Below are 27,617 nucleotides of genomic sequence, written 5' to 3'. Positions count from 1 at the left end.
GTGTATCTTCATAATTACTGCTACTATAATTATCATCACTTTATGTTCCTTCAATATCAAACACTTTAGTTTCTAGTCCATCTCCTAAGAGCACCAAGGACATCCATATTCTTCTTCCTAACATGTGTTGTCATCATATCAATTAACAAACATTAAATTTCATTTCTTGATTTAAGCCCCACTATTGTACTCTCTAGGAGACAATTAGTGGATGTTATTAGAGCTTTTGGTTGTTAATAGTAAGCCTATGTCACTATTTAATAGGTTAATTAATTATGCATAATGCATGTCTTTTTCTTCTCTTTTATTCACCCCATGATTTAGAGGAGGGAGTAAGCTGTTAATAAGTCTAATTATTATTGATATTTTGGGTCAAGTATATACATCGATCTCATGATTTGATCAGAATTTATTTTTTATAAATAAAAAATACCGTATATGGCTTGGAAGTCAATTAGCTCATGTGTAAGCATATGATATATTATGTCACAAGGATTGAATGGAAATATAGAAGGGAAAACAAAAGAAGAAGGACAAGTAAATCAATTAATGCATTAAAAATATAGGTAAACGGTTGGGTGGAGGCAATTAAAGTTGGATTTAGACTTCTCTAACCGGACCCAAATGAAGTTTTCACTTTTCATAATAGCCAACGGAAAAACGGATAAAATGAAAATAGATAATTGATTTTTGAGCCTATTGATACTGGTAGTTTAAAAATAATAAAAATAAAAATAAAAATAGTAGTAGTTTGTATGGGGCAGGGTATCTTAAAGTACATGTAAATAATAATGAAAAAATAAAGTACATTTAAATAATGTTATGAACATCCAAATATTCGGTGAATTGACATTTTTATGGTATGGCATGACAGTTTCTGCTGCATAAGCCCCATATAAACTGTTAAGATATAAGGATATGTCTTTGGCATGTTTGTTTTTCTGCCCACGTGTCAGTGCTTGCCTCCTTTTACTTTTCTTAAAATATATTTTATAAGTGTGAAATATTATAATATTTTTTTATTAATAGAAATTATAATGATGAAAATGTGTATTATCTCAACTTGATCACTAATTAAGTTTATTCTAAGGCTTGTGATTAAGTAATTTTCTTCTTAAATTATTTTTTATTCTCGATTTCTTTTATTTGTTTAGCTTGCTGTCTCGTGAGTAGAATTTGCTCCCCAATTAAGCAGTGTTTCTATTTATATGGAATTAATTTCCGTTTGAGGGGTTGGGTTTATTTAGTTGACTAACTCAGCACACTTTATAGTAAAATAGAATTTTATTTAGCTATGAATTCGTAGTTAAATTCTTTTAAAATTGTCATAAAAAATTTAAACTACGTCATTCAAACTCCTAATATTATGAAAATTTTGTAACTTGTTGAAACTTGATACAGTTTGATTAACTAAGTTATAACGTTAATTAAACTTTTTCGATTATATTAGCTAATATTTGAATTAAATTTAACTTTTATATATATATTTTATATCTTTATATAAATACTTAAATAGAAGATGAAATAGATAATTTATAATTTTATTTAAAAAATTTAAAATAATTAATAATTAACTCTAATCTTATTTGAACTCATCCCTCATTTTAATCTAAATTTCTCATTTCATAATAAACTTGATGGTGTTTTAACTTTTGAACGGATCCATATACATCATCGTACCAAAAATGCTCATAGCAAGTAATACTACGATGGTATAAGACACTAACATATCTTCCAATAATTAAAGGGGAAAAAAGAGGGAGACATATTTATGGTGTTTTTCTTTAAATATAATTTTCATTCCACATAAACATGAATGAGACGCTATGCACATGATATATGAACGTATTAAATCACGAATACACTACCTTTTTCCCCAAGTATATGTTTTATTGTTTCAAATTAAATTATGTTATTATACAAAATAATCATTAGATCTAACTAATTATTGTAAGAAATTTCATTATTATGTGTAGAGAATGTTTGGTATGTAAAATATTTTTACTTGTTTGATAATTTTAAATTGAAAATCTTAATTTTTCATATTTAGTAGTTATTTAAAAATAAAAAAATCTCAAAAATATAATTTATCAGAAATTATTTTTATTTTACTTTCTTACAAAAATATTTTTATGGAGAGATGTGAGAATTCAACTTTTTTGAGTTAGGAAAAAAATTTAATACATATACAAATATCATAATATTATTTTTAAAACAAAATTAGTCTTTTTTTTTTTTCTCTTTCCTCCTATTTTTGTTTCTCCCTTTCTTTCTGTCTCTCTCTCTCACACACACACACTCTCTCTTTTTCTCACTCTCACTCCCTTTCTCTTTCTCCTTCTCTCTTGGTCTTACTCTCCCTCTCTTTTTGTCTTTTCTCATTCTCTTCCTCCCATATCTTTATTTTTCTCTTTACCTCTTTCTTGTATTTTATTATTTCTTGAACTTCTCAATTTTAATAATATTATTAACGTTTTTTTTGTTTCTACGGTTTAATGGTACTTATTAATACTTATTTATTTATTTATTTATTATTTGAATGAAATAAAATATTATATTTTTATCCTTCTTAATTATTATTTCTTTTGTTGAATTATGTATTTAAATAATTTTAATTATAAGTTTTCAATTTTTTTAAAATAGTTTAATATCATTTTCTTAATAAGATTTGAGTAAATAAATTTATCAAATGAGTTTATTTTAATATAAAAAGATATTTTTATAAAAACATTTATATACCAAAAAAATACTATTATAACCAAACATGAAAATCTTTTATTTTCAAGAATCCTATATAAATATTCATAGGATTTTTTATGAGTAACTAAACATATTTTAGTTATTGTTAGGAATCATGATTCCCAATATTTGTAATTCTCAATAATCATGATTTTTAGGTATGAAATAATTTATCCCATACCAAACGTCCCCTTAGTGAAATATCTTCTTCTAATCACATTTTTTTTCTTCTTTCATTTAGAACATTTAAATTTAAGACTTTGCATTAGGGGTGATCATCCCAACCCAATTTAATGTCTTGCATTATTTAAAAAATAGAGTTATAAGATAGTTTAAGTGGTGCAAGGAGGGACATATGACTAGAGTGATAAGGGAGAGTAGGTTTGAATTTTCTAGCTAACAGAATTTACTAATTTACTAACATTTATAGATAAAAATAAACATTATTTTAAAAATTATTTTTTAAACAATTGTGTATTAATAAAATTGTTTCTAATAGTAAATATATAGTATAATGTGATATTATATTTATAATAATATATTTATTTTAAAAGGTTAAAATACTTTTTTAATCTTTATAATTTCATTTAATTTATCTTATAGTCCATATAATTTAAAATATATATTTTTAGTTTTTATACTTATCTTTTTTTTAATCTTTTTTTAGTTCATATAGTTAATTTCTTAATAATGTTGTTTTTGTGTGAGTAGTGTGGGCTTTAAATTCATATGGCGATGATGTATTTGATCATGGACAATGACGTGTCACTTAATTCATTTGTTTCTTAATGGTTTAGTATATAGTCATCAACAACTTGACCATTCATCTAAACCATATTTAGTCATAGTAGATATTGATAATCTACATAACCGGTAGATTCTATTTTTTTTTCTCTAAAATTATTAAATGACACATCATCATTGTCCACAAAAATAAATGCATTATCGTCAGATGAATTTAATAAGTTCATACCACTTAGATGGAAACATTAAAAAAAAAAAAAATCAACAATAAAGACTAAAAAGGGCTAAAAATGTAAGTATAAAAATTAAAAATATCTATTTTAAATTATAAAAAGTAAAAGGTAAAATAAGTAAAATTATAGGAAATAAAAATGAATTATTTAATATATATATATATATATATATTTATTGATTGTAATTAAAAACTACCTTGGTTTCATTTTTATATCTCTTTCATTTTACACTTGGGCAATGACATTTAATAAACTTAGCCAATTACATTTAGCGAGGTACTTCCTCTTACTTATGTTTTTATTATTTACAATTCTCAAACTCAAGACTTTACTTAGGGATAGGCAAAGACTTAGATTATCTCATTAACCTAGTATAGCCTTACGAAGATTGGATGACTTTGAATTTTAAATTGGACTTAATATATTTTTTAGGACGAGTTTGAGTTATCATTTGGATTGTCCAACCTAGTTTAATGTCTCATATTATTTTAAAACTATATTTTTAACAATTGTGTATCAATAATAAAATTATTTTATTTAACAGACAATATTTTGAATAACATGATATTATATTTATAATAATAATATTTTTAAATCTATATTGCAAAATTTACCTTAATTTAATTTTTATAATTCTTTCACTTTACAATTTAATTATTCAATAATGTTAACATTAATATATTATACTAAAATACGGGTTGGTCCAATTTTATCCCTAATATTTTGGATCATAATTGAGTCGAGTTAAGATTAAAAAAAAAAATTCAATCAAAATTTTAAACTAAGTCAATAAATGAAAATAATATTAGACTAAATATTTAATAAAAAAAACTGAGTTTTTTTTTATAGAATATTGAGTATTTTAGTAGTTAATATAATTTTGTAATTCAATATAATGAATTTTTTTTATTAAAGACATAGTCAAATTAATATTTAAGAAAAATCTTAAGTCTCAACTATTAAAGATAAAATAATTAAAAAATATATCAGTGGTGACAACTCTCATCTTACAAATTAATTTTGTAGGGTTAAATTAGGCTTATAATTCACGTTCTAAGAGTTTAAGAGGTAATGAGTTCAAGAGTCAATTATGACATAATTTGTTGTGAATCTAAAATTCAATAAAAAAGATTTCTTATGAATTTTAAAATTTGCAAAAAAAATAAATAATTTCTTTTAAATTCTAAAATTCACAAAAACATATTATTCACAACCGTATTACTTAAAAATAATGTAAAAAAATTCATAAAAATCATGTTATCTGTAAATTTTTATGCTAAATCTGCATAAAAAAAATTTAATATAATAAGAAAAATTTTAATAATGTAAAACTTTATTTACCTTTCAGTCAAGCCACATTAGTTTAAATTGAAGCTTTTAAGATACTGGTGAGAAAGAAAAAAAGAAATATTGTCTTAATTTTTCGGTTCTTCTAAATGACATCAAGAGGGTACAAAAACTTTCTCCCAGAAGGTGCATTCAGGTTTCAAAGAATGTGGAGTTCCTGTACGGTTTTAAAATTATTAATTTCAATTATAGAATGACAATATATTAACAGGGTTGTCGCCACCGGCCCGAAACGGGCTTTCGGCATTCGCGAAGGATGGTTGGACTCGTTTATTTTGTTTAACAATAGTGGATTGCTAGAATGACTTATTCTCAAACTGAGACCTCGTCAAACGAGCAATTTTATTAAAAGGCTCACTAATCCATATTAATCCCAAGCGGGACCCTCCATGGATTAGTGGTTTTCATAAAGGAGGGTTCGTGGAGTCGCCACCAATGTTTTACTCAAAACATTGGAAAAAGGGATAAGGCAATTGATTTAAAAATCAACTTTGGCCACTACAACCAGAGTTGGGTAAGGGAGTCGGTTACGCGTGGGGAAGGTGTTAGCACCCCACAGCGCCCCTTTCGGGTTCCCTATGACAGATTATTTTTAACAGAACAGTATAAAATTACTAAATTACCCCTATTTATTCTAAGCAATTATAAATTGACTATCTACATGATGACAGTTTAAATATTCACACAGAAAGCAGTAAAAGGAAGGATTGAAGGGAAACCTCTTGAAGCGTGCTTTTATAAAAATGAACTGGGAAGCGTTTTGGCGTTCCCTCGCTCTACAAGCCCGCTCCTTGCTCTCCTAGAACAAAATTTTAACTAAGGGAATCAAAGAGATTTCCCCTCGACTAGGTTCGATCCTCAAGCAAAATGGCTCGGGGCTCAAGAACTTCGTCGGATCGACTCCCAGAGAGATTTCTAGGGCAGAACACTGCTCAAAAACCCCAGAATACTCAAGGAGGGAGTCAAAACTCAGTGAAAAAGTGTGGTTGGACGTCCAAATGACGTCATATTTATAGGGAATAGGCGCAGTACGGCCTACAAGGCCAATACGGCCGTATTGAAATTTTTGAACTTCAATACGGTCGTATTGGAGTTCAATACGGTCGTATTGAAAGTCAGAAATTTCAATACGCCCGTATTGAGTTCGCAGCGGTCGTATTGAAGTGTCAATACGGTCGTACTGACTTCAGTACGGCCGTATTGAAGCTTCAATACGGCCGTATTAAGTTCAGTACGGCCGTATTGGGCTTTTTCCCTCCACTTCCTTATTTTTAGCTATTCTAAGACCTCTAGACCTACAGAGAACCCTCCTAGGGCCTTCCAGGAGTCCTTCTGGCTGATCTTCCTTCAGTCTTCGAGAGTCTTCAAGCTTTATTTCCGACCCGGACAATTTTAGGGGTCTACAGCTGCCCCCCCTTTACTTAGTCAAACGGTCTTTTGGTGTACCGGCTGACAAGTAAAGGAGTTGACCCAATTGTCCGGGTGATGTGCCATCCTTCCGACTTGTAGTGTCTTCAGGTGGGAAAATTGTTGAGTAGCCTCTCCAGGTTGGTGCATACCTCCGCGCTTCTAGTCACTTTGGTAGCGTGAGTCTTGCCCTCTCCAGGGTGAGTATTAATCGTCGCCTCGTGAGTCTTGCCCTCTCCAGGGTGAGTTTGCCCTCTCCAGGGTGAGTTTGCCCTCTCCGGGGTGAGTATTAATCGTCGCCTCTCCAGACTTGTGCGTGAGTCTTGCCCTCTCCAGGGTGAGTTTGCCCTCTCCAGGGTGAGTTTGCCCTCTCCGGGGTGAGTTTGCCCTCTCCGGGGTGAGTATTAGTCGTCGCCTCTCCAGACTTGTGCGTGAGTCTTGCCCTCTCCAGGGTGAGTTTGCCCTCTCTAGGGTGAGTTTGCCCTCTCCGGGGTGAGTATTAGTCGTCGCCTCTCCAGACTTGTGCGTGAGTCTTGCCCTCTCCAGGGTGAGTTTGCCCTCTCCAGGGTCTGCCTCCGTGTTCTTGACGACATTGGCAATGTGAGTTTGCCCTCTCCAGGGATTTGAGATGATTTTTGTCTCCACAGTCCACGATGCTGCTTTGACGGTTTGATTTTGATTTTGGTGCCACTGAGGGCTGGATAACGCAGGGATCCGTCTAGGGGATGTGCAGTCATTCATAGGTTCCTGTGCCCCAACTTGCATTGCATTGTTGGTACCCATTGAGGAATTTCTGTTTCCTTGGGGTGTAGACACAGATGCTCTTCTTGAATTGAGCGATGCCTTATGTTTGGCTGACGTCCTTTGACGTTGGTGGAGTATCCCGGTTCATCCTTATTCGGGTATCTCTTTTTAATTTTTGGATTTTGTTGCCTCTGTGTAGGCTGTTATCCGCTGGGGGATTTCGTCGTTGATTTTGATTAGCCTCTTCTGTTAGGCGTATCGGCTTGACGTTCGATGTTTGGCTAAGAGCCGGATTCCACTTGGGGAATACTTATTGATATTTTTGATTTTCTTCTCCTTTTTGCAGGGATGCCTCTTGAGTAGGCGATTGGGGATTTGGGGATCTTATTGTATCCCAGAGTATTATTTAGGAAGCCTCTACAGGCTTAGCCTCGCTCAGCGCTTTGAGTCGGAGAGCTATCTTCCACTGAGGAAGTGTTAAGTCCTTTGACTTGTATATACTGTTTGGATGATCGCACTTCCATTGGGGATTGCGTCGATCTTGCTTTGATAGCTCTCACTGGGGATTTTCCCGTGAGCTTGAGCTGAGGTTCCCTCTGGGGAGTATTATTTCTGCGAGCCTCTCCAGGCTCAGTTATTCTGCATACTGTGGAGGATGTGGAGTATTATTTTGGTAAGCCTCTCCAGGCTTAGTTATTCGGTACAAATTGTTTGTTGGATTTTCTATATCCTTGCCTTTTTTATTTTCGGCTTTTTCTGTATTTTGCCTTTTCTTCTGATTTGGCTTTTTCTGTATTTTGCCTTTTTTATGTTTCTGGCTTTTGCTGTACAGAAATTAAAAGTGCTAAAGAAATTAAATTCAGTTATTATGAGAGAGTATTATTTCGGCAAGCCTCTCCAGGCTCAGTTATTTTGTAGGAGTATTATTTCGACGAGCCTCTCCAGGCTCAATTATTCTGAGAGTATTTTTTCGGCAAGCCTCTCCAGGCTCAGTTATTCTGTGGGAGTATTGTTTCGGCAAGCCTCTCCAGGCTCAATTATTCTGAGAGTATTTTTTCGGCAAGCCTCTCCAGGCTCAGTTATTTTGAGAGTATTCTTTCGGCAAGCCTCTCCAGGCTCAGTTATTCTGTATGATGCTGTTGATTTTCTGAATCTTTGTATTTTGCTTGCTGCTGTCATACACAAGCAATTTTCTATTTTTCTATTTTATGCGGTTGCCTCATGATAAGGTCTTTGAATGTGCAACTAATGTGTGTGTGATGCACAAATGCAATACAATTTTTTATTTTTGTTCATTTATTTAGAAAAGTGAGTGGCTCTCCCTATCCTCTTCTTCTTGGAGGACTTTCTCTTGACGCGAGGGAGTATTTTTTGTGAGCCTTTATGCAGGAGATTATGGATTTTACAGGAACCCCTCCAATTTTCTTTTATTGACCGATTATTAAGAGTTTCGTACAATTTTTAGAAACATCAATTTAAAGGCATAATCACAAGGTCAAGAAAGAAAAGAAACAAATGGATATTTTATTGATATTCACAAATGTTTATACAGAAAGATTTACAAAGGGAATTTCTGAAGAATGGCTGGCCGAGGTGGGCTATACATTTTTGGCTTAAACAATTATATCTGTAATTGCTGCTCTTCCCGTTTCCCTAGTTGTTTCGGGTGAGATGCCTGAGCCAGGAGTGTAGATACTGCAAGACGCTTGCTTCTAGAAGATTATCACTTGAACCGCCTTTCGGTTTTCGGTTCAAGTGATCGTTGCTGGCTTTGTTTTTATATCTTATTCTTTTGCCCCTAACTTTTGCTTAGGACGTATCCTAACGGGGTAAATTTGCCTTTGTTTTGCCTAGTACCCTTGTACTGGCAGGCTTTTTATTTTGCCCTAACTTTTGCCTAGGACGCCCTTTTTGGGTTTTCATCCTAGCGGGCCTATGCAAGCAACGTCTTCAAGCATAGTACTTCTTTACCACGTCAGCGTTGACTGGGTATCGAAGTTCTTCTCCATCCATGTCTATGAGGATTAATGCTCCTTTTGAGAAAGCTCGCTTTGCCACATACGGTCCTTCGTGATTTGGGGCCCACTTTCCGATTTTGTCCTTTTGAGTTGGTAGTAATTTCTTCATTACCAACTCTCCCTCATGGTAAACTCGAGGGTGGACTTTCTTGTCAAGAGCCTTTTTGATCTTCCTCTGATAGGCTTGACCATGGCATATGGCGTTCAGCCGTTTCTCTTGGATAAGGTTCAACCGGTCGTATCGGTTTTGAACCCTTTCTGCCTCGGAAAGTTTTGCTTCCATGATTACCCTTATATAAGGTTTTTCGACTTCGACGGGTAGAACTGCCTCCTGAAGTCCTATAACCATGAAGAGCAAAGGGTAATATCTCGTGTCAGTCTTTAAATGAGACAACCATCTTTTGCACTATTTTCTTGATGTTCTTTTTGGTTGCCTCGACTGCCCCATTCATCTTTGGCCGATATGGGGAAGAGTTGTGGTGTTGGATCTTGAATTCTTGGCACAGTTCTTCCACCATTTTATTATTCAGATTAGATCCATTATCAGTGATGATTTATTTCTCCGTGCTTCCACTAGATTATCCTAAAATCCTTTTGGGACAAGAGAGAAAGAAAAGAAAGATATTTTTATTCTGAAGTTTGTGTTTTAGAGGGGATTTATTTTTTCAAAAATGGTTTTTGTAAGAATGGGTGGCCAAGGTAGGCTTAAGTGTTTAGGCTTGTTTGATTAAACACTTATGAAGTTAAAAAATCGTGTTGTGATTCGACAACTTGGATAGCTTCCCTTGAACCTTTCTTTTTGAATTTGGTTCATGGTACCATCATGGATTTCTTTTGTTTTTTGATTGTCCTTATTTTTGCCTAAAACACCCTTTTGTGGCGTTTTAGCGGACCTTTGTTTTTGTTTATTTTTGTAACCCTATCTTTTGCCTAGGTCACCCTTTCGTGGGATTCCTAGCGGGTCTTTTGCTCTTATTTTTGCGCAGTCCCCTTTTTGGGTTTCCTGCCGAGCTTATTATCTTTAGGATTTCTTTTATCCATGATGGCACTTATTGATGCCAAGAAAAGGTGCTCCAAGTTGTCACACACACATCCACATAAAAATGATGTGGGTTTATTATCATTAAGATGATTTTAACCTCATTCATGTTTATTCAAACAGGGTTAAAAAATGTGGTTTAGAATTTTATTATAAGCAAGAAAAGAAGCAATGAGAAAGAATGATTTTATTATAATCATAGTGGAAGCATGTGTCCTTATTTCATCACTGATATGGGTCCCCATGTTGACCTCTTATATCTTTCGGCCATGCCCCAAATTCACAATTTCCAATTTCTCTTGACGAGCTTCCTAATCTAGCAATCTTTGCAGATCCGGAGAAATGGTCTCCTCATCACTGTCCAACTCAACCCTTTCACCTTCGGATCCCGGTCAGAGCGAACAATTACAGACATAATTATTTTATTGGTTCTATTTAGGTTTAGAATTATTAATGTTAATGAGGAAAGAGAGAAAAGAACAAAAAGAGAGTAATGTGAAAATGCCTCTTTATTGATGTATGTATATAAAACTGTACAAAACCCTTATTTACATGAAAAGGTCCTCATGATCTCGGGTACTGATCATGAGTCCCTAAAAGAAAAATATGAAGGGGCCCTATCGTGGCTTGTTCTTCTCTCTACTCCTGCTTTGGTAGAGGATTTTTGCTCACGTCGGGCGCTGTTGAATCAAAAGTGATCCACCCTGCATCGATAAGGTCTTGGACCTTATTTTTGAGAGCTCTACAATTCTCCGTTGAATGCCCCGATGCCCCCGAATGGTATAGACATTTGTCTTGCGGTTTGTACCAATAGGGGTGAGGTGGATCAATCTTCTTTAGTGGAACGTAAGCTAGAAGTTTGGCTTCTACTAGCTTCGGCAGGAGATCGCTGTAGGTGGTCGGAAGTTTATCAAACTTCTTCACAGGGGTGAATTGCGACTTTCCTGACTTCGAAGTGGAAGAAGATGAAGAAATATTTACGGCATTGACTCCTCCTTCCTTCTTCTTCCCGTAGGTCTTCTTGGCTTCAAATGATTGGGAAAGCCCAGCTAGCTTCCCACTTTTCAGCCCTTGTTCCACTCTTTCGCCAATGGTGATGATGTCCGAGAAGAGTGTTGTCGTGTTCCCTATCATCTTGTCATAATAGGGACCGGTCAACGAGTTTATGAATAGGGACACCGTCTCCTTATCCGATAGCGGGGGCTCTATTTGTGCCGCCAACTCCCTCCATCGTTGGGCGTACGCCTTGAAGGATTCATCATTATTCTTGCTCAAGGCTTGAAGATCTGACCTATCGGGTGTTAGGTCGATGTTGTATTTGTAGCGCTTGAGGAAGGCGTCGGCCAACTGCCTCCATGTACATACTTGATTTCCATCTAGCTGCATATACCAGTTGAGTGCAGTTTCAGCCAAGCTCTCTTGAAAGCAATGAATCAAGAGCTTTTCGTTTGTGGCATATGCAGCCATCTTTCGGCAGTACATGGTGAGATGACTCTTGGGGCAAGTCGATCCCACGTACTTTGGGAAATCTGGCACTTTAAATTTAGGAGGGAATTGAATGTCCCTCACTAAACACATGTCGGCGGCATCCTTAATGTCAAAGTCATGCCCCTCCATAGCCCTTAGCCGATCCTCGAGGGCATGGAATCGTTCCTTTGAGATCTCGGGCTCTTTTATTATAATTCCTGCCCCAAGGGGTACGACATTTGGAGGATCTTTTTCATGCTCTTCCTCCTCTCCCTCATGATGGGACCCATGATCACTATGATGAGAATCATGGATGTTGTGATGACGCATGAGTTCCATCATTTGCGCCATCTGCTCTTTAAGCTGTGAAAGCTCGGTTGTGAGCTTCTTGTTTTGCTCCTCCAATGCTTCCATTTTCTTGATTTTCCGTGCGCGCGTAAGGATAGAGAGATGACCAGCCACTTTCTAAAATGAATGTTTAGTTAGTTTATTTTATGGAATGAATACACTCTTTAACACGAGCTTGATAAACCTCCATCTTTAAGGCGCTGCCTTTTTAAGACGGAAGTTTATCACCCTTCTTTATCTATGATTTCTCCCCAACGGAGAATCTCTATAGTCATGGGTCTCTTTCACTCATGTCAAGAGGTATTGGTGATCCTAAAATGTATGTTTTCATGAGGATGCATGATGTCTTATTGGTAATGATGTACATGCTCCTCACTTTTATTATATTTTCACACATGGTCTTTCCTCTCATGTCATGGTTTTTTATGCATGGGGATTATTTTTAGACCTTATCACGAGGTTATTTATTAATGCACAAACAATGTCACATAACGAATGTACAAACAATTCACTCATCCACGAACAGTCACGAGCGAATTACGAGGTAGGGGTCTCCTGCAGAAAAGTGCATATTCAAGGAGGATCTAACTGTTCTCACTTGGTCAAAGGCCCCCAAGGTGCCCCCATTATAGGGACCCAATTCCTCTTGTCGTAGGTCGATGGAAAGCTCCAACGCACCGTCGGACTCAAGTTCATGGTTATCACCTTGAGTGATGCTTTTCGACAACGGTCTCATAGGCTCCTATAAACCCATCAACCGGCCGTACTAACATCCACTCCCTATGGATTACCACTCATGCCCCCGGGTATAGAGGGAACTGTTGTGTGCAAAGGTTTGTGTACAGTTTGTATTTCAAACAATTGCGGAATTTAAACAAACAACAGTTATTAAAGCCATGTAATAAAGCATGTTATAATACAAGCGAGGGGTAATGAAGTAATTTTAACTATTATTTGTTAAAAATAATCTGTCACTAAATGGGACTGACTCTCGAGGCTTCCCCAGTGAAGTCGCCATCTGTCGCCACCGGCCCGAAACGGGCTTTCGGCATTCGCGAAGGATGGTTGGACTCGTTTATTTTGTTTAACAATAGTGGATTGCTAGAATGACTTATTCTCAAACTGAGACCTCGTCAAACGAGCAATTTTATTAAAAGGCTCACTAATCCATATTAATCCCAAGCGGGACCCTCCATGGATTAGTGGTTTTCATAAAGGAGGGTTCGTGGAGTCGCCACCAATGTTTTACTCAAAACATTGGAAAAAGGGATAAGGCAATTGATTTAAAAATCAACTTTGGCCACTACAACCAGAGTTGGGTAAGGGAGTCGGTTACGCGTGGGGAAGGTGTTAGCACCCCACAGCGCCCCTTTCGGGTTCCCTATGACAGATTATTTTTAACAGAACAGTATAAAATTACTAAATTACCCCTATTTATTCTAAGCAATTATAAATTGACTATCTACATGATGACAGTTTAAATATTCACACAGAAAGCAGTAAAAGGAAGGATTGAAGGGAAACCTCTTGAAGCGTGCTTTTATAAAAATGAACTGGGAAGCGTTTTGGCGTTCCCTCGCTCTACAAGCCCGCTCCTTGCTCTCCTAGAACAAAATTTTAACTAAGGGAATCAAAGAGATTTCCCCTCGACTAGGTTCGATCCTCAAGCAAAATGGCTCGGGGCTCAAGAACTTCGTCGGATCGACTCCCAGAGAGATTTCTAGGGCAGAACACTGCTCAAAAACCCCAGAATACTCAAGGAGGGAGTCAAAACTCAGTGAAAAAGTGTGGTTGGACGTCCAAATGACGTCATATTTATAGGGAATAGGCGCAGTACGGCCTACAAGGCCAATACGGCCGTATTGAAATTTTTGAACTTCAATACGGTCGTATTGGAGTTCAATACGGTCGTATTGAAAGTCAGAAATTTCAATACGCCCGTATTGAGTTCGCAGCGGTCGTATTGAAGTGTCAATACGGTCGTACTGACTTCAGTACGGCCGTATTGAAGCTTCAATACGGCCGTATTAAGTTCAGTACGGCCGTATTGGGCTTTTTCCCTCCACTTCCTTATTTTTAGCTATTCTAAGACCTCTAGACCTACAGAGAACCCTCCTAGGGCCTTCCAGGAGTCCTTCTGGCTGATCTTCCTTCAGTCTTCGAGAGTCTTCAAGCTTTATTTCCGACCCGGACAATTTTAGGGGTCTACAAGGGTAAAGCTTCAATTCAATCTATGGCAGGACACACCACAATCACCTCGCAACTTGGACAACGAACAACAAATAGACATGCAAAGGAACTCAATATACCAATTGTGCAGACGAGCATTAAGAGTGAGTCATTTGGAGAGATCAAAGAAGAAACATCTTACTTGGGGAACCTATTTAATTAGGGTTATCAGTCATCTATTGATGCACACTAGAGAGTATTTAACATGGAACACACAAAACTTAATACTTTTCCTATTTCTGATTCTGCCACCCCAGTTGGAAGTCCCAAGGGATGCACATAGTACATATGCAACACAGCAAATGCCAACACAACAATGTGTACCACCACGAAATATGCCTCCACAATCTATATTCCACCCACCCCTCCTGTTGACAACATTATGTAAAATGAATACGAGGAACCATTTCCTCGTTCATTTACATTTACTCTAGCACAACAGTCTCAACAAAATTTCATTAATCGTCAACATTAATTTGCACACAAATCAAAAGGTTTCATAACAAATTATCTTTTTGATTCAGACTTTTCAACGCTAGAGTCCGTTAGTACATACATACTAAAAATGTTTCAACCCAACATTTTATCGCATCACTAGAAAACGGATAGTTCTTCAATGTCTGCACAAATTTTCAATTACTTCCTCCATTACATCTAACTTTGGTCAACACATGTAGTTTTGGGTTTGTACGATGCTTTGGGTTGAGTTGGTTTATCATGCATGTTGAGTCTCAAGTTGAGTCAGCAATAATAATTTGTAATAACAATATAAATTTTTTTGCTGTATGAATGTATTCTAATTATATCATTAGTTAATTGACATTCTAATACAAAGAAGTTGCTATGGTGCCCCTGTATTTATGTACTAGAAATTTACACAAAAACGAAAATAATAAAAATTGCAACGTAACACCGAAATCTTTATTTCCAATGGTTTCCCTCTTCATTTTCTAAGTTATTTTCCTTATATAGGTACAGTGAGAGTAAGTGCTTGTCACCGACTAACACAAGCCACTGATTCAACATATTGGAGCCTGTGCATATATGTAGCAAACTTCAACAACTCAAAGTGCAATTTAATGCAGAGAGAGAGAGATACTGTGTTTCTATGGGGTAGCTGCAAAAGTCACAGCTCATCAGTGTATGAACAAGTCACGCAATGACCAAAGAAAGAGTATATAGTAACCGTAAGACATTAAACAATACGCAAAACACAGAAGCTTGGTATTTTTCTTTTCCTTTGGGGTACATGGTTTAAGGTTATTATGACTAGCTTAACAATAACTTGAATGTGAACCTCGCATTCTATCTAATCTTTGTTGATAGGAGTAATAAATATTCCATCTTCTTTTCTACCTTGTATATTATGACACATCCACCACCTCCTGCCCCATATTCCTAACCCCAACACTACAATCAAAATCACAACGTGCCCACCTCCCTCTTTTCCCTTCTCATCTTCACTTTTTGCCTTTGCAACCAACGTACATTGCAGTTGCAGGCACCTTGTAGTGTTAGTGTTAGCTATCACTAGCTTTTTTCTGTCAAGGGTTGTTTAGTTTGTTCCTTTTCCTCTCTTTTTCAGGCCAAAATGTCAGACCGGGGTACCTTCTCCGGTGACTCGGCCATTGAATCCAAGAGCAAAAAGGAACACAAAGTTTCTTTGCTCAAACTCTTCTCTTTTGCTGACTTCTATGACTATGTCTTAATGGCCGTTGGATCTGTTGGGGCATGTGTACATGGCGCTTCTGTTCCCGTTTTCTTTATCTTCTTTGGAAAGTTGATCAATGTCATAGGCTTGGCCTATCTTTTCCCCAAGGAAGCCTCTCACAAAGTTGCAAAGGTTTTTACTCACAACCTTTTCTCTTGGCTTCTTCCTAATTTAACTTCTAAACTAGCTATGCCATGCATGATGCTTTCTATCAAATAACCTATGTGGGTCTGGTGCTCCTATGATATATTTCCATCCGTGTTAAAATAATACATGACCTATGAAAGTCACGGTCTTAAATCAGATTAGTTTATAGTTGACAATTTGAAATATCAGGTAAAATATGTTCATGAAAGAAAAAAATTATATGGGAGGTTAGGGTAATTTGGACTCGACCAAGAAATTCAGTACATTCTCCTATTAAGCTGCATGTTCTAATGTGGTTAATTGTTTGCAATTTTGCAGTACTCGTTGGATTTTGTGTATCTAAGTATAGCAATATTGTTTTCATCTTGGACAGGTATGAAAGTAGAAAATCACATGTGTTAACTTGATTTTATTTGTTAATTTTAGTTTTAAAATATATGTTGCTGTTGGATTGATTATATAGAGGTGGCTTGCTGGATGCACACCGGGGAACGTCAAGCTGCAAAGATGAGAATGGCTTATTTGAAGTCAATGTTGAATCAAGATATAAGCCTTTTTGATACAGAGGCTTCAACAGGAGAAGTCATCTCTGCCATTACCAGTGACATTATTATTGTTCAAGATGCACTATCTGAGAAGGTATGCATTTACTCTCCTGACTATAAGAAAAAAAATCAATATCATACTAAGAAAATTAGTTAATACAGTACTATTATTTAATTTTATTTAAAATAATTTTTTGAATTGACTTTTATTGAGATTTAATATTAAAATAAAAAAGAATAAGTACTCCTTATATATATATATATATTTTAATCCATCATATAATTTTTTTGTTTTCTTATACAGTAGTAGTATTCAAAGTTTGGAAGGAATACATTTGAAGCAATATTTCGTGTGCTTCCACGTTTTTTTTGGATCTATCATATCAAAACATTGTGTAAAGACAAACATGCCCTCCTGGTTAAATTCAATTCAATTTCAACCTCTTTCGGTTTTCCTTCTGTCTGTTCAATCTTTCCACTTAAATTGTTTTCATTAATTGCCCCCATCACCTTTTCTGGTAATGTGCCCTCCACTTTTGCCCGTCAATTAATTTATGGTGGTTCCCCAAGCAAGAAAATAAATACTAGTAACATTTTTTGCACATAATTTTTCTTTACATTATAATACTTTTGTAAATATTAAATCTCCTGACGGACAATGAAAGAGACCTTTATTTTTAATGGATATGGACTATAGAGGTAAGTAAAATCACCAGATAGTCTAGCAAAAGAAAGAGGAGAAACAACCTTTTCAATAAATATATATAATGGTGGATGTAAACCTTCCATACAATTTCAGAAATTTATATGAAATAATTCAAATTTAATTACTAAAGGAAGAAAATGTAAAATATATTTTTAATTTTTAAACTATTAATTTGAAAATTTTAAAAATATAATGCAAAACATTCAAATAGGAGTATATATTAAATGGTCTTTCGCTTGCACGCGCATGCAGTCGTTGGGGACTCTCACTTGAAGCGGTAAAACAATTACTATAACTGTTGACATTTTTTATGGTTAATTATGTTCTTCCCTTCTTCTTGTTCTGCCTCTGCTTTGCTTCTGACAGCATTGTCATATGAGACTCGAACAGTGTGATGTTAATGCATTGGATAAGCATTTATAGGTCTGGTCGAGATGGTTGCGTTGTTTTTAAGGTTTTGCGCTTTTTAGCTAAGCTGCATGTGCCTTCTATGAAATGCACTTACTCGAGCATGCATGCAGTTATGAGTAGGTATCTACCAGATGTGAGACCAGTCAGCAAACACGTAGCAAGAACCAAAACATTCAGTTACAAAACCATTTCAAATAATCCACCATGTTTTTTGGTTATGTTTTAACAAGGGAATGGAAGGATTCAACATTTATTCATTAACAGATAACATATCATTATACTGTACCTTCTTAACATTTGCTAATTAATTATAAGAGAATGTAGGAGGTGTAGTGACAATATAAAACATTTTTTTTATAATGTAATTTAACCACAAAGTACTAGTTACAGTTTATAGTAATTAAGGGGTTGATTTTTATAATAAATAAGTAAAAAATCATATTAATAGTGTGACAGTATATGATTAGTTGATTGCATCATGTTAAATCATAATTATAAAAGTGTAATAAACATATATTAGTGCACTAGCTATTGCACAGTAAATCGAATTTATTTTTTTTATGATTTTAAAATAATTATTATAAAAAGCCAAATTTACTGTATATTTTAGTTTGTGATTGAATGAAAGTTTATATTTATATTCTGTGTACATGTATTGCTTATTCTATTAACAATATTATGCAACTGAAAATAATTGAATTTGTGAGACAGCATGCTATGCTATTAACTTTTCTAGAAAGATAGATCATAGTTGAAGATTGGTATTTGCAGGTAGGGAACTTCATGCACTACATAAGCCGATTTATAGCGGGCTTTGTTATTGGATTTGTTAGAGTGTGGCAGATCAGTCTAGTGACACTTTCAATTGTCCCCTTGATTGCCCTTGCTGGAGGTCTTTATGCATATGTCACAATTGGGCTTATTGCAAAAGTGAGAAAAGCCTATGTGAGGGCTGGTGAAATTGCTGAAGAGGTAATTAACTCATATTTAACAAAATGCAGAACTGTCTTCTACTTTCTTGTGCATAATTAATCAAAGGTAAATCTTGCTAACTGTGGTTTGAACTTTGAATTATTTAGTATTTTAGTGTGTTGCCGAAGTTCATTAAAGAATGCTAACAACACTATATATTATATTATTTGACACATTTTTACAATAATTGAAATTTATCTGGCAGTAAATTTAACAAAATAAGGATTCTATCTTATTTACATGAATTTCAACCCCTAGTAATAAACAATAATGTGTTGCTAGTTCTTTTATACATGAACCATAAATTATTTGATGTACGTGACTGTGTTTTGCTTTTTGTGGGCTTCAGGTGATAGGAAATGTTAGAACTGTTCAAGCATTTGCCGGAGAAGAAAGAGCAGTAAGATCATATAAAGCTGCACTCATGAAAACTTACGTAAACGGTAGAAAAGCAGGTTTGGCAAAGGGCCTGGGCCTGGGCTCAATGCATTGTGTCCTTTTTCTATCGTGGGCTTTGCTTGTTTGGTTCACCAGTATTGTTGTTCATAAGAATATTGCCAATGGAGGCGAGTCTTTCACTACCATGCTCAATGTTGTCATCGCTGGCCTGTAAGCCCATCCTAACTTTTCTCATATTGTGTCCAAGCCATTTCATTGTGTTTTTACAAGGCATACTGTGAAAGCTGATAATACTTCTGCATGATAGAATAAGTTGTATACTTTTTTTGGTTTTAACTTCATACAGAATTGGCCACATGCAATGTAGGGATAGATTAGGCAGATACATTGATATTCAATGATAGTTCGTTTTTGCAGTTCTTCACTATAATAAATTACATATCTAGTATAATACTATTAGAATTTCTACTTTTAAGCTTAAGAGTTTAATTTCACCCTTAACCAATCAGAAATCATATAAGTTTTAAAGTAAATATTGTGATAGTCAACAAACTTACGGTACATAACACTTTCTGATTAACCCTTTATATTATTCGTACATAGACTATTTACTCTAATTTTAATCATATATTCTTTCTTCCTCAATATATTACATGACATTCCGTGGAAATTGTTAATTCAACCAAACTATAATTGACATTGCACTTGTGTTGTATCTAAGTGGTTTAAGGTTGTATTTCTTGTGTTGAGATTATTGTGTTTCTTTTCTAAATTAAGATATGTAAGAAGGTCATGTTTTGTTTCTCAGGTCACTTGGGCAAGCAGCACCAGATATATCTGCATTCATCCGAGCAAAGGCAGCAGCTTATCCAATTTTTGAGATGATAGAGAGGGACACGGTGAGCAAAAGTAGCTCAAAAACTGGTCGCAAGTTAGGCAAATTGGAGGGTCATATTCAGTTTAAGAATGTGTGTTTCAGTTACCCATCTCGTCCAGATGTAGCAATATTCAACAACCTGTGTCTTGACATTCCATCAGGGAAAATTGTAGCCCTTGTGGGAGGAAGTGGTTCTGGAAAGAGCACTGTCATATCATTGATTGAACGCTTCTATGAACCACTTTCTGGTCAGATACTATTAGACAGGAATGAGATCAGGGAACTTGATCTCAAATGGCTTAGGCAGCAAATTGGGCTGGTTAATCAAGAACCAGCCCTTTTTGCTACGAGCATCAAGGAGAACATACTTTATGGAAAAGATGATGCCACTCTTGAAGAACTAAAACGTGCTGTGAAGCTTTCAGATGCTCAGAGTTTCGTTAACAATCTTCCTGAAAGACTAGAAACTCAGGTAACATATTTGATTTATGCATAATCCTTAAAAGGTTTCTACATATATAACAGTAAATTATAGTGGACTTCTTCTTTTCCTTATGTTTGGAGATTTCACATGACAAGTAATATAATCAAAATAGAGTGAAGTAGAGGATAACTCTTATTTATTGAACTAATTTTTGGGGATGAGTTAAGTCCAAACCTAAACTCTAAGTGCCTATAATTGAGCCACCCGTTTGGCCTTATGGGACCGTTATTAAACTATGCACAGATGATCAATTCTATAAAATGTCTATATTTGGTGTAAAGTGTTGGAGATCTCATATTTTTGTAGAGCAAAAATAGAGTATATAAGTGGGGTCCAAATTCTAATACCTTAAGAGGTGATGCTCAATCATTTTTTCAGGTTGGTGAGAGGGGGATACAACTATCAGGAGGGCAAAAGCAAAGGATTGCAATATCTCGTGCAATCGTGAAGAATCCATCAATCCTTTTGTTGGATGAAGCAACCAGTGCTCTGGATGCAGAGTCTGAGAAGAGTGTACAGGAGGCTCTGGATCGTGTGATGGTAGGGAGAACAACTGTTGTAGTGGCACACAGACTCTCCACCATTAGAAATGCAGACGTTATAGCTGTTGTCCAGGGAGGGAAGATTGTGGAAACTGGTAACCATGAAGAGCTCATGTCCAACCCAACTAGTGTATATGCATCTCTTGTTCAACTCCAGGAGGCAGCTTCTGTGCAGCGCCTCCCATCAATTGGTCCTAGCTTGGGACGCCAACCAAGGTACTGATAGAAAATAGTTATAAATAAACATATCACAGAAATTACAGCACGTTTATATGAAAGTATGTAATTGGAAGGATAAAGAATACTGACCTGAATTCATTCTTGAATCTATAAAAGTCACCTTAGAAAGAGAGTAAATGATCCTGAGTTAGAGAATTGAGTTGGTGTGTGTTTATTACCATAATGGGATATAATTCTCTTGTACCTCTCGACAGGCTACTAGGTAAATGACCCATAACGTTTGTAACCGAAACATAATTATCGATTAATGATAATTGAATAACATTTTAATTATTGTTTAATATTAATCCATTATAATTAAAATAATTTTGGAAATGTTTGTGTAAACTTCTTCAGAAATACTTCTAGGAGGAAAAAATAGGAAGGAAAAATGAAATATATTTCTTCATAAGTAAATTTGTACAAACTCTCTCATATAGTTTCTTCAAAATATTACAAATAAGCATAAGCTAATTTTAACTTATGGAAAAGTTTATTTCATTTTTCTTCATATTTTTTCTGCAAAGAAGTGTTTTTAGAAAAAAATACTCAAATATACCTTTAAAAGGTACTTCAATAGTTAGGATGAGGGAGACTATGGTGCGCAACTTATTTTAAAAGTTAGACTGTAGACTATAGTCTAACTTTTGTGTTTAGTTAAGTGACTAAAATGGAGAAATCTAATATTAGAAACCTCTAGCTTCTCTACGCAGTTGAATGTTTCTGCAGGCAGCTATCGTGTCTTTTATCATTTACCTTTGCTGCCTACTTGGTAACAAATCCATTAAATGCTGCTTATGATTATATAAATCTTGTGATTGTAGTATAACCTACTCAAGAGAATTATCCCGTACAACAACAAGCCTTGGTGGTAGTTTTCGATCAGATAAAGAGGCTGGCCGGGTTTGTGCTGATGAACCAGAAAATGCAAGCAAGAAAAGGCATGTTTCAGCAGCAAGACTGTATTCTATGGTTGGTCCAGACTGGTTTTATGGGGTTTTTGGGACCTTATGTGCATTTGTTGCTGGAGCACAGATGCCACTTTTTGCCCTTGGAATTTCTCATGCACTTGTATCATACTATATGGACTGGGACACAACATGTCGCGAAGTGAAAAAAATTGCTTTCCTCTTCTGTGGAGCAGCAGTTATAACTATCACTGTCCATGCCATTGAACATCTTTCTTTTGGAATCATGGGAGAGCGGCTTACTCTTCGCGTGAGAGAAATGATGTTTTCTGGTAATTTTGATCAATTGATTATTACTTTCTCTATCACAAGTACACTTATCTTGCAATGAAATGTTTCCTTTCAAGTCTTACTCCTATCAATTTTACACAACATGTGAATGTATCTACTAAAAAAAATCCTCTATTTTGTAAATAGTTATGCATATGTTGTGTTACAAATTTTTAGGATTCAGAGTGTTCATGATCAATATTATTCATCAATCCATCTTCTAATGAATTCTATTGTAAAGGTGCATTTGCAGTTTCAGTATTCGATACATTGTCTTTTTTCTGAAAAAAATGCATAGCTATCACCTCAAACTTGGTGATCTCTCACTCACTTAACTTCTTTGTTCATCTGGCTGTAGCTATTTTGAAGAACGAAATTGGCTGGTTTGATGATACAAACAACACAAGTTCTATGCTTTCATCGCAATTAGAGACTGATGCAACGTTATTACGGACTATAGTTGTTGATCGATCAACAATTCTGTTACAGAACATTGGTTTGGTTGTTGCTTCATTTATTATTGCCTTCATCTTGAACTGGAGAATAACACTTGTTGTCATAGCCACATATCCTTTGATCATTAGTGGTCATATAAGTGAGGTGAGGTTCCTTCTTGCTCCACATTTCAACATTAAGGAACTGATATATTTGTTTGCATTTTAACACTTCCCTACAATCATTTCAGAAACTTTTTATGAAAGGCTATGGTGGCAACTTGAGCAAGGCATATCTAAAAGCCAACATGCTGGCTGGGGAGGCTGTGAGCAATATACGCACTGTTGCTGCATTTTGTTCTGAAGAAAAGGTCCTTGACCTTTATGCTAATGAGCTTGTTGATCCCTCAAAACGCTCGTTTCAACGAGGCCAAATTGCTGGCATATTCTATGGCATTTCCCAGTTCTTTATTTTCTCGTCATATGGCCTTGCCTTGTGGTAGATGCTTTAACTTCATTCTGTCATACATAGGTTACTTATATGATAAATGTCGCACCAAAGGGTGGTTGTCTTAGTGCTGAGAGTGTATCCTTTTGCAGGTATGGATCTGTTTTGATGGAGAAGGAGCTTGCTAGCTTTAAATCAATTATGAAGTCATTTATGGTTTTGATAGTGACAGCACTGGCTATGGGGGAGACTTTGGCCCTGGCGCCAGACCTTCTGAAAGGGAATCAAATGGTTGCGTCAGTTTTTGAAGTGATGGATAGAAAATCAGGAATAACAGGTGATGTTGGAGAAGAGTTGAAGACAGTGGAGGGAACCATTGAGCTCAAAAGAATCAATTTCAGCTACCCTTCAAGGCCAGATGTAATTATTTTCAAGGATTTCAATCTAAGAGTTCCTGCAGGCAAGAGTGTTGCCTTAGTGGGGCAAAGTGGTTCTGGTAAAAGCTCTGTGATCTCCCTTATACTCAGATTCTATGATCCAACATCCGGAAGGGTGCTAATTGATGGTAAGATATATGAGCTAACAATACTTTATTCGTCCAATACATCACTAGTGCAAAAGTAAAGAGCATCATTTGATAAGTTTTCAAAAGAAAAATGACCATGCATTTGCATGCATAATCAATCATTCTAGAGATGGCTTATGGCCCACATTTGCATGCATAAGCAATGTGTAACATTCTTCTAACAATGATAAATCAAATTTTTACAGGAAAAGACATCACAAGACTTAATCTGAAATCTCTCAGGAAACACATTGGTCTTGTGCAACAAGAACCAGCTCTTTTTGCAACATCAATTTATGAAAACATACTTTATGGAAAGGAGGGTGCATCTGATTCAGAAGTGATTGAAGCAGCTAAGCTAGCCAATGCTCATAGCTTCATCAGTGGTCTTCCTGAGGGATACTCCACCAAAGTAGGTGAACGAGGAGTGCAACTTTCTGGTGGCCAAAGACAAAGGGTAGCCATAGCAAGAGCAGTTCTAAAGAACCCTGAAATCTTGCTACTGGATGAAGCCACTAGTGCACTTGATGTGGAGTCAGAGCGTGTGGTGCAGCAGGCATTGGACAGATTAATGCAGAATAGAACAACAATTATGGTGGCACATAGGCTATCCACTATAAGAAATGCAGACCAAATCTCAGTTTTACAGGATGGAAAGATAATTGAGCAAGGGACTCATTCAAGTCTTATAGAGAATAAAAATGGAGCATACTATAAATTAGTCAACCTTCAACAACAACACCATCAATTATAGCATAATGGAAGAACAGAACAAAGGAACATGGATTTTTTATACTGTAATTTTGTATTTTTTTTAGTTTTTCCCCCACAAACAGTTATAGAGAATGATGTGGATTGGGAAGCTGATGTCGGATCGAAATAATTTCATACTATATATAAGTTTGTAAGTGCTGTGAAAGTGTAAAATGGCTTCTTGTATTTAGTTCATAATTGATTCTCTTTAATTAGGCATCACCTCATAGTTTGAAAGAGAGAAAAGAGTAGTGGAGATCATATAACCTTTTAAGTGTAGAGAAATCGTATTTAAAGAATAAGATTGTACAATGTATTTTACGACGATGAGAAATAGGAAGAGAAAAAAGAAATACAACGATGTAATAAAAAGAGGTAAAGAGAAAAAAGTGTTATAAAATATTGTTATAAGAACTAGAGGAAATGAGGCATTACATGCCTCTGTGTTTAAAAAATAAAAAAATAAAATAAGAAAAGAGTAAAAAAGAAAAGCAGAAAGAGTGAAAAAAAAACTAAACTGTTACTTTGTTTTAAAAAAAAACTGTGTAACATTTATTTTGCTTTCAAATTTTACCCTTTAATAATTAACAAATATAATATTATTAAGGGATAAAAATGTTAAAGTAAATGTGTACACAAAAATTAAGTATTATCTTTATAATAGTTATAGGTAATATAAAAAAAAATTGTAGCCTGTGTTGAGTTTAGGTTCTGTGTAAAATTTCTTGTAGTTTTTAATACATTTTTTGTTGAATAATAAATTTACTTCTTGTATCTGATGTTTTTTTTTTTTTTTTTTTATAGTTCCTAAGCGAAAAAAATTTGTATTTTGGTCCTTATATAAAAAATTGTTTGCAAATCAGTTGTATTTATTAAAGTTACACTAATGTTAGATTTCTCTTCATATAGAGCCTAAAATGTAAATCTATATTTGCAAATCAGTTGTATTGATGGATTGAGTCAGAAAATTAAGTTGCGTACAGTGATTTATTTGAAAAGAAAAATTATATCTAGAACTTAAAAGTAAAACAGAAATTTAAGTAGAACTTAAAGTAAAACAGTGATGGTTATTTTATTTTAAAAAATATAAGAATTAATTTAACACAATAATATTTGACAATATTGGTTTGATATAAAAATGATATAAAATTCTATATTGAAGACTTATAAAAGAAGCACATTTCTTTTTAGAGAGAGTGATTTGTTTATTCCAAAAATAAGTCTATTTAAATTTACTTCATTCAATAATTCATGTTTTACATTAAATTTCAACGACCTAACCGTTAAATATAAAGTTTTTAATACATAGATCAATTATGCAAATTTAAAAAAAAATTAAAAATCATTTAATACTACATTTCATTAATTCAAATCAATGTATAAAATGATTTTATAATTATCCTTCCATTTGAATTAATGAAATAAAGTATCAAATAATTTTTAAATTCTTTTAAAACTTTCAAAATTAATCTATGTATTAAAAATTTTAAATTCAACAATTAAATCGTTGAAATTTAATGTAAAACATAAGTTATTGATAACTGAATCTATTCTCATATATATATATATATATATATATATATATGTATATATATATATATATATATATATATGATAAATATAAGAACAAAATTTTTATTTTAACCTACATTTGTTTTGGGTATATAATTTCAGTAACACTTGAACATTTTTGTTATCACGCATTTTAATATTCAAAACACACTTCACAAATGCACCCCTTTCTTGTGAGCTACAATTTATGTGTTACCTCTTACTTCACTAGCCCAAAACATTCGTCTCCACTGCACAATTCCAGACTATATGAGTGTCCCACATAACTGAATGGTCCACACTTGGGTTACCCTCTTTGGAAAGTCCCTAGACACACACACCACCACTCCAATTTAATTTATTTCTTCACATCATTTCGTTTGGTTACTCTATATTTCGTTGAGTCGAGTGGTAATAGAATAAACAAATTTATTGTGGTTTCCTACGGCCCAATTTGGGTGGTAGGCACACGTAGAAAAAACAAACCATGTGTAATTGTAAATTTAGTCTTTACCATTGGTATATTAATAACATCCAAGTAAAATTGCAGTGGCCAAATTTGCAACTCCAACAAAGATAAACAATGGAAAGGGTCAAAAGAAAATTAGAAAACTCAAGCATAATTTACTTTTGAGTATTGAATTATTCAACTTCTTTTGGTATATCAAACCTACCATCTCTATCTAAATTTCCACTCACCCATAACCACCCGAGAACCTCTCTATGTGGCCAAATAATCCAACTTTAAGCACACCGTACGTAAGGATATGTTAAGTTGTTATCTTTTGCTTCACTTATTGCATATATAGAGGCCAAAAAACTCAATCAATTGCAACATGTCCTCAAATATTCTACATTACCATGATTTGCATGTTTGACTTTTCCTTTTTCAGCCTCCTTTTCTAATGAAACAAAAAGAAAACAATAAATACTCTCACAAAAACTTCTAGGTCAACAAAATTATTTTATCGTCATTATGGAAAAAAAATAATCATATACTAATAATGGTTGATTGTTAGACTTGCTCCTATTAATATAAACTTTGTCTGACGACGAAATAGAACTGTTAATATGGATGCCATAGATTTATACTATCAATATAATCAAGAATGGCTTAACGTAGGTGTATCTAAACCTAAATAGAATTCTAATTAAGACGAGGCATTTGTAAATTAATCAAAATAATTTACTTAACATAACTATGTTTCCATAAATTATCTCTTAATTATTTTCTAATTCTTAAAAACTAATATTCTAATATAAAATTGATTATTATACATGACATTAATTCACGTCATTA

General features: G+C 34.5%; 1 protein-coding gene across 1 annotated transcript; it reads left to right on the top strand.

Annotated features, from left to right (window-relative positions):
- Nucleotides 1–15,537: 15,537 nt before the first annotated feature.
- On the top strand, nucleotides 15,538–24,978 carry LOC109791327 (ABC transporter B family member 2). Its single transcript, XM_020350616.3, has 12 exons — nucleotides 15,538–16,158; nucleotides 16,492–16,546; nucleotides 16,637–16,812; nucleotides 18,607–18,807; nucleotides 19,157–19,416; nucleotides 20,015–20,555; nucleotides 20,946–21,325; nucleotides 22,153–22,568; nucleotides 22,925–23,166; nucleotides 23,252–23,499; nucleotides 23,601–24,013; nucleotides 24,220–24,978. Exons 1-12 carry the CDS (start codon nucleotides 15,907–15,909, stop codon nucleotides 24,765–24,767), a joined length of 3,732 nt encoding a protein of 1,243 aa, XP_020206205.1. The 5' UTR covers nucleotides 15,538–15,906; the 3' UTR covers nucleotides 24,768–24,978.
- Nucleotides 24,979–27,617: the final 2,639 nt, after the last annotated feature.

This window comes from Cajanus cajan, chromosome 11 (genome assembly GCF_000230855.2).
Source record: "Cajanus cajan strain Asha chromosome 11, NIPB_CcT2T_4, whole genome shotgun sequence".
NCBI lineage: Eukaryota > Viridiplantae > Streptophyta > Magnoliopsida > Fabales > Fabaceae > Cajanus > Cajanus cajan.
This window is presented reverse-complemented; position numbering and strand designations above follow the sequence as displayed.

Coding starts and splice junctions, on each gene's coding strand:
- LOC109791327 (XM_020350616.3), top strand. CDS start 15,907: ATGTCAGACCGGGGTACCTTCTCCGGTGACTCGGCCATTGAATCCAAG. Junction 20,556..20,945: donor CTGAAAGACTAGAAACTCAG/GTAACATATTTG, acceptor TCATTTTTTCAG/GTTGGTGAGAGGGGGATACA. Junction 23,167..23,251: donor TTAGTGGTCATATAAGTGAG/GTGAGGTTCCTT, acceptor CAATCATTTCAG/AAACTTTTTATGAAAGGCTA.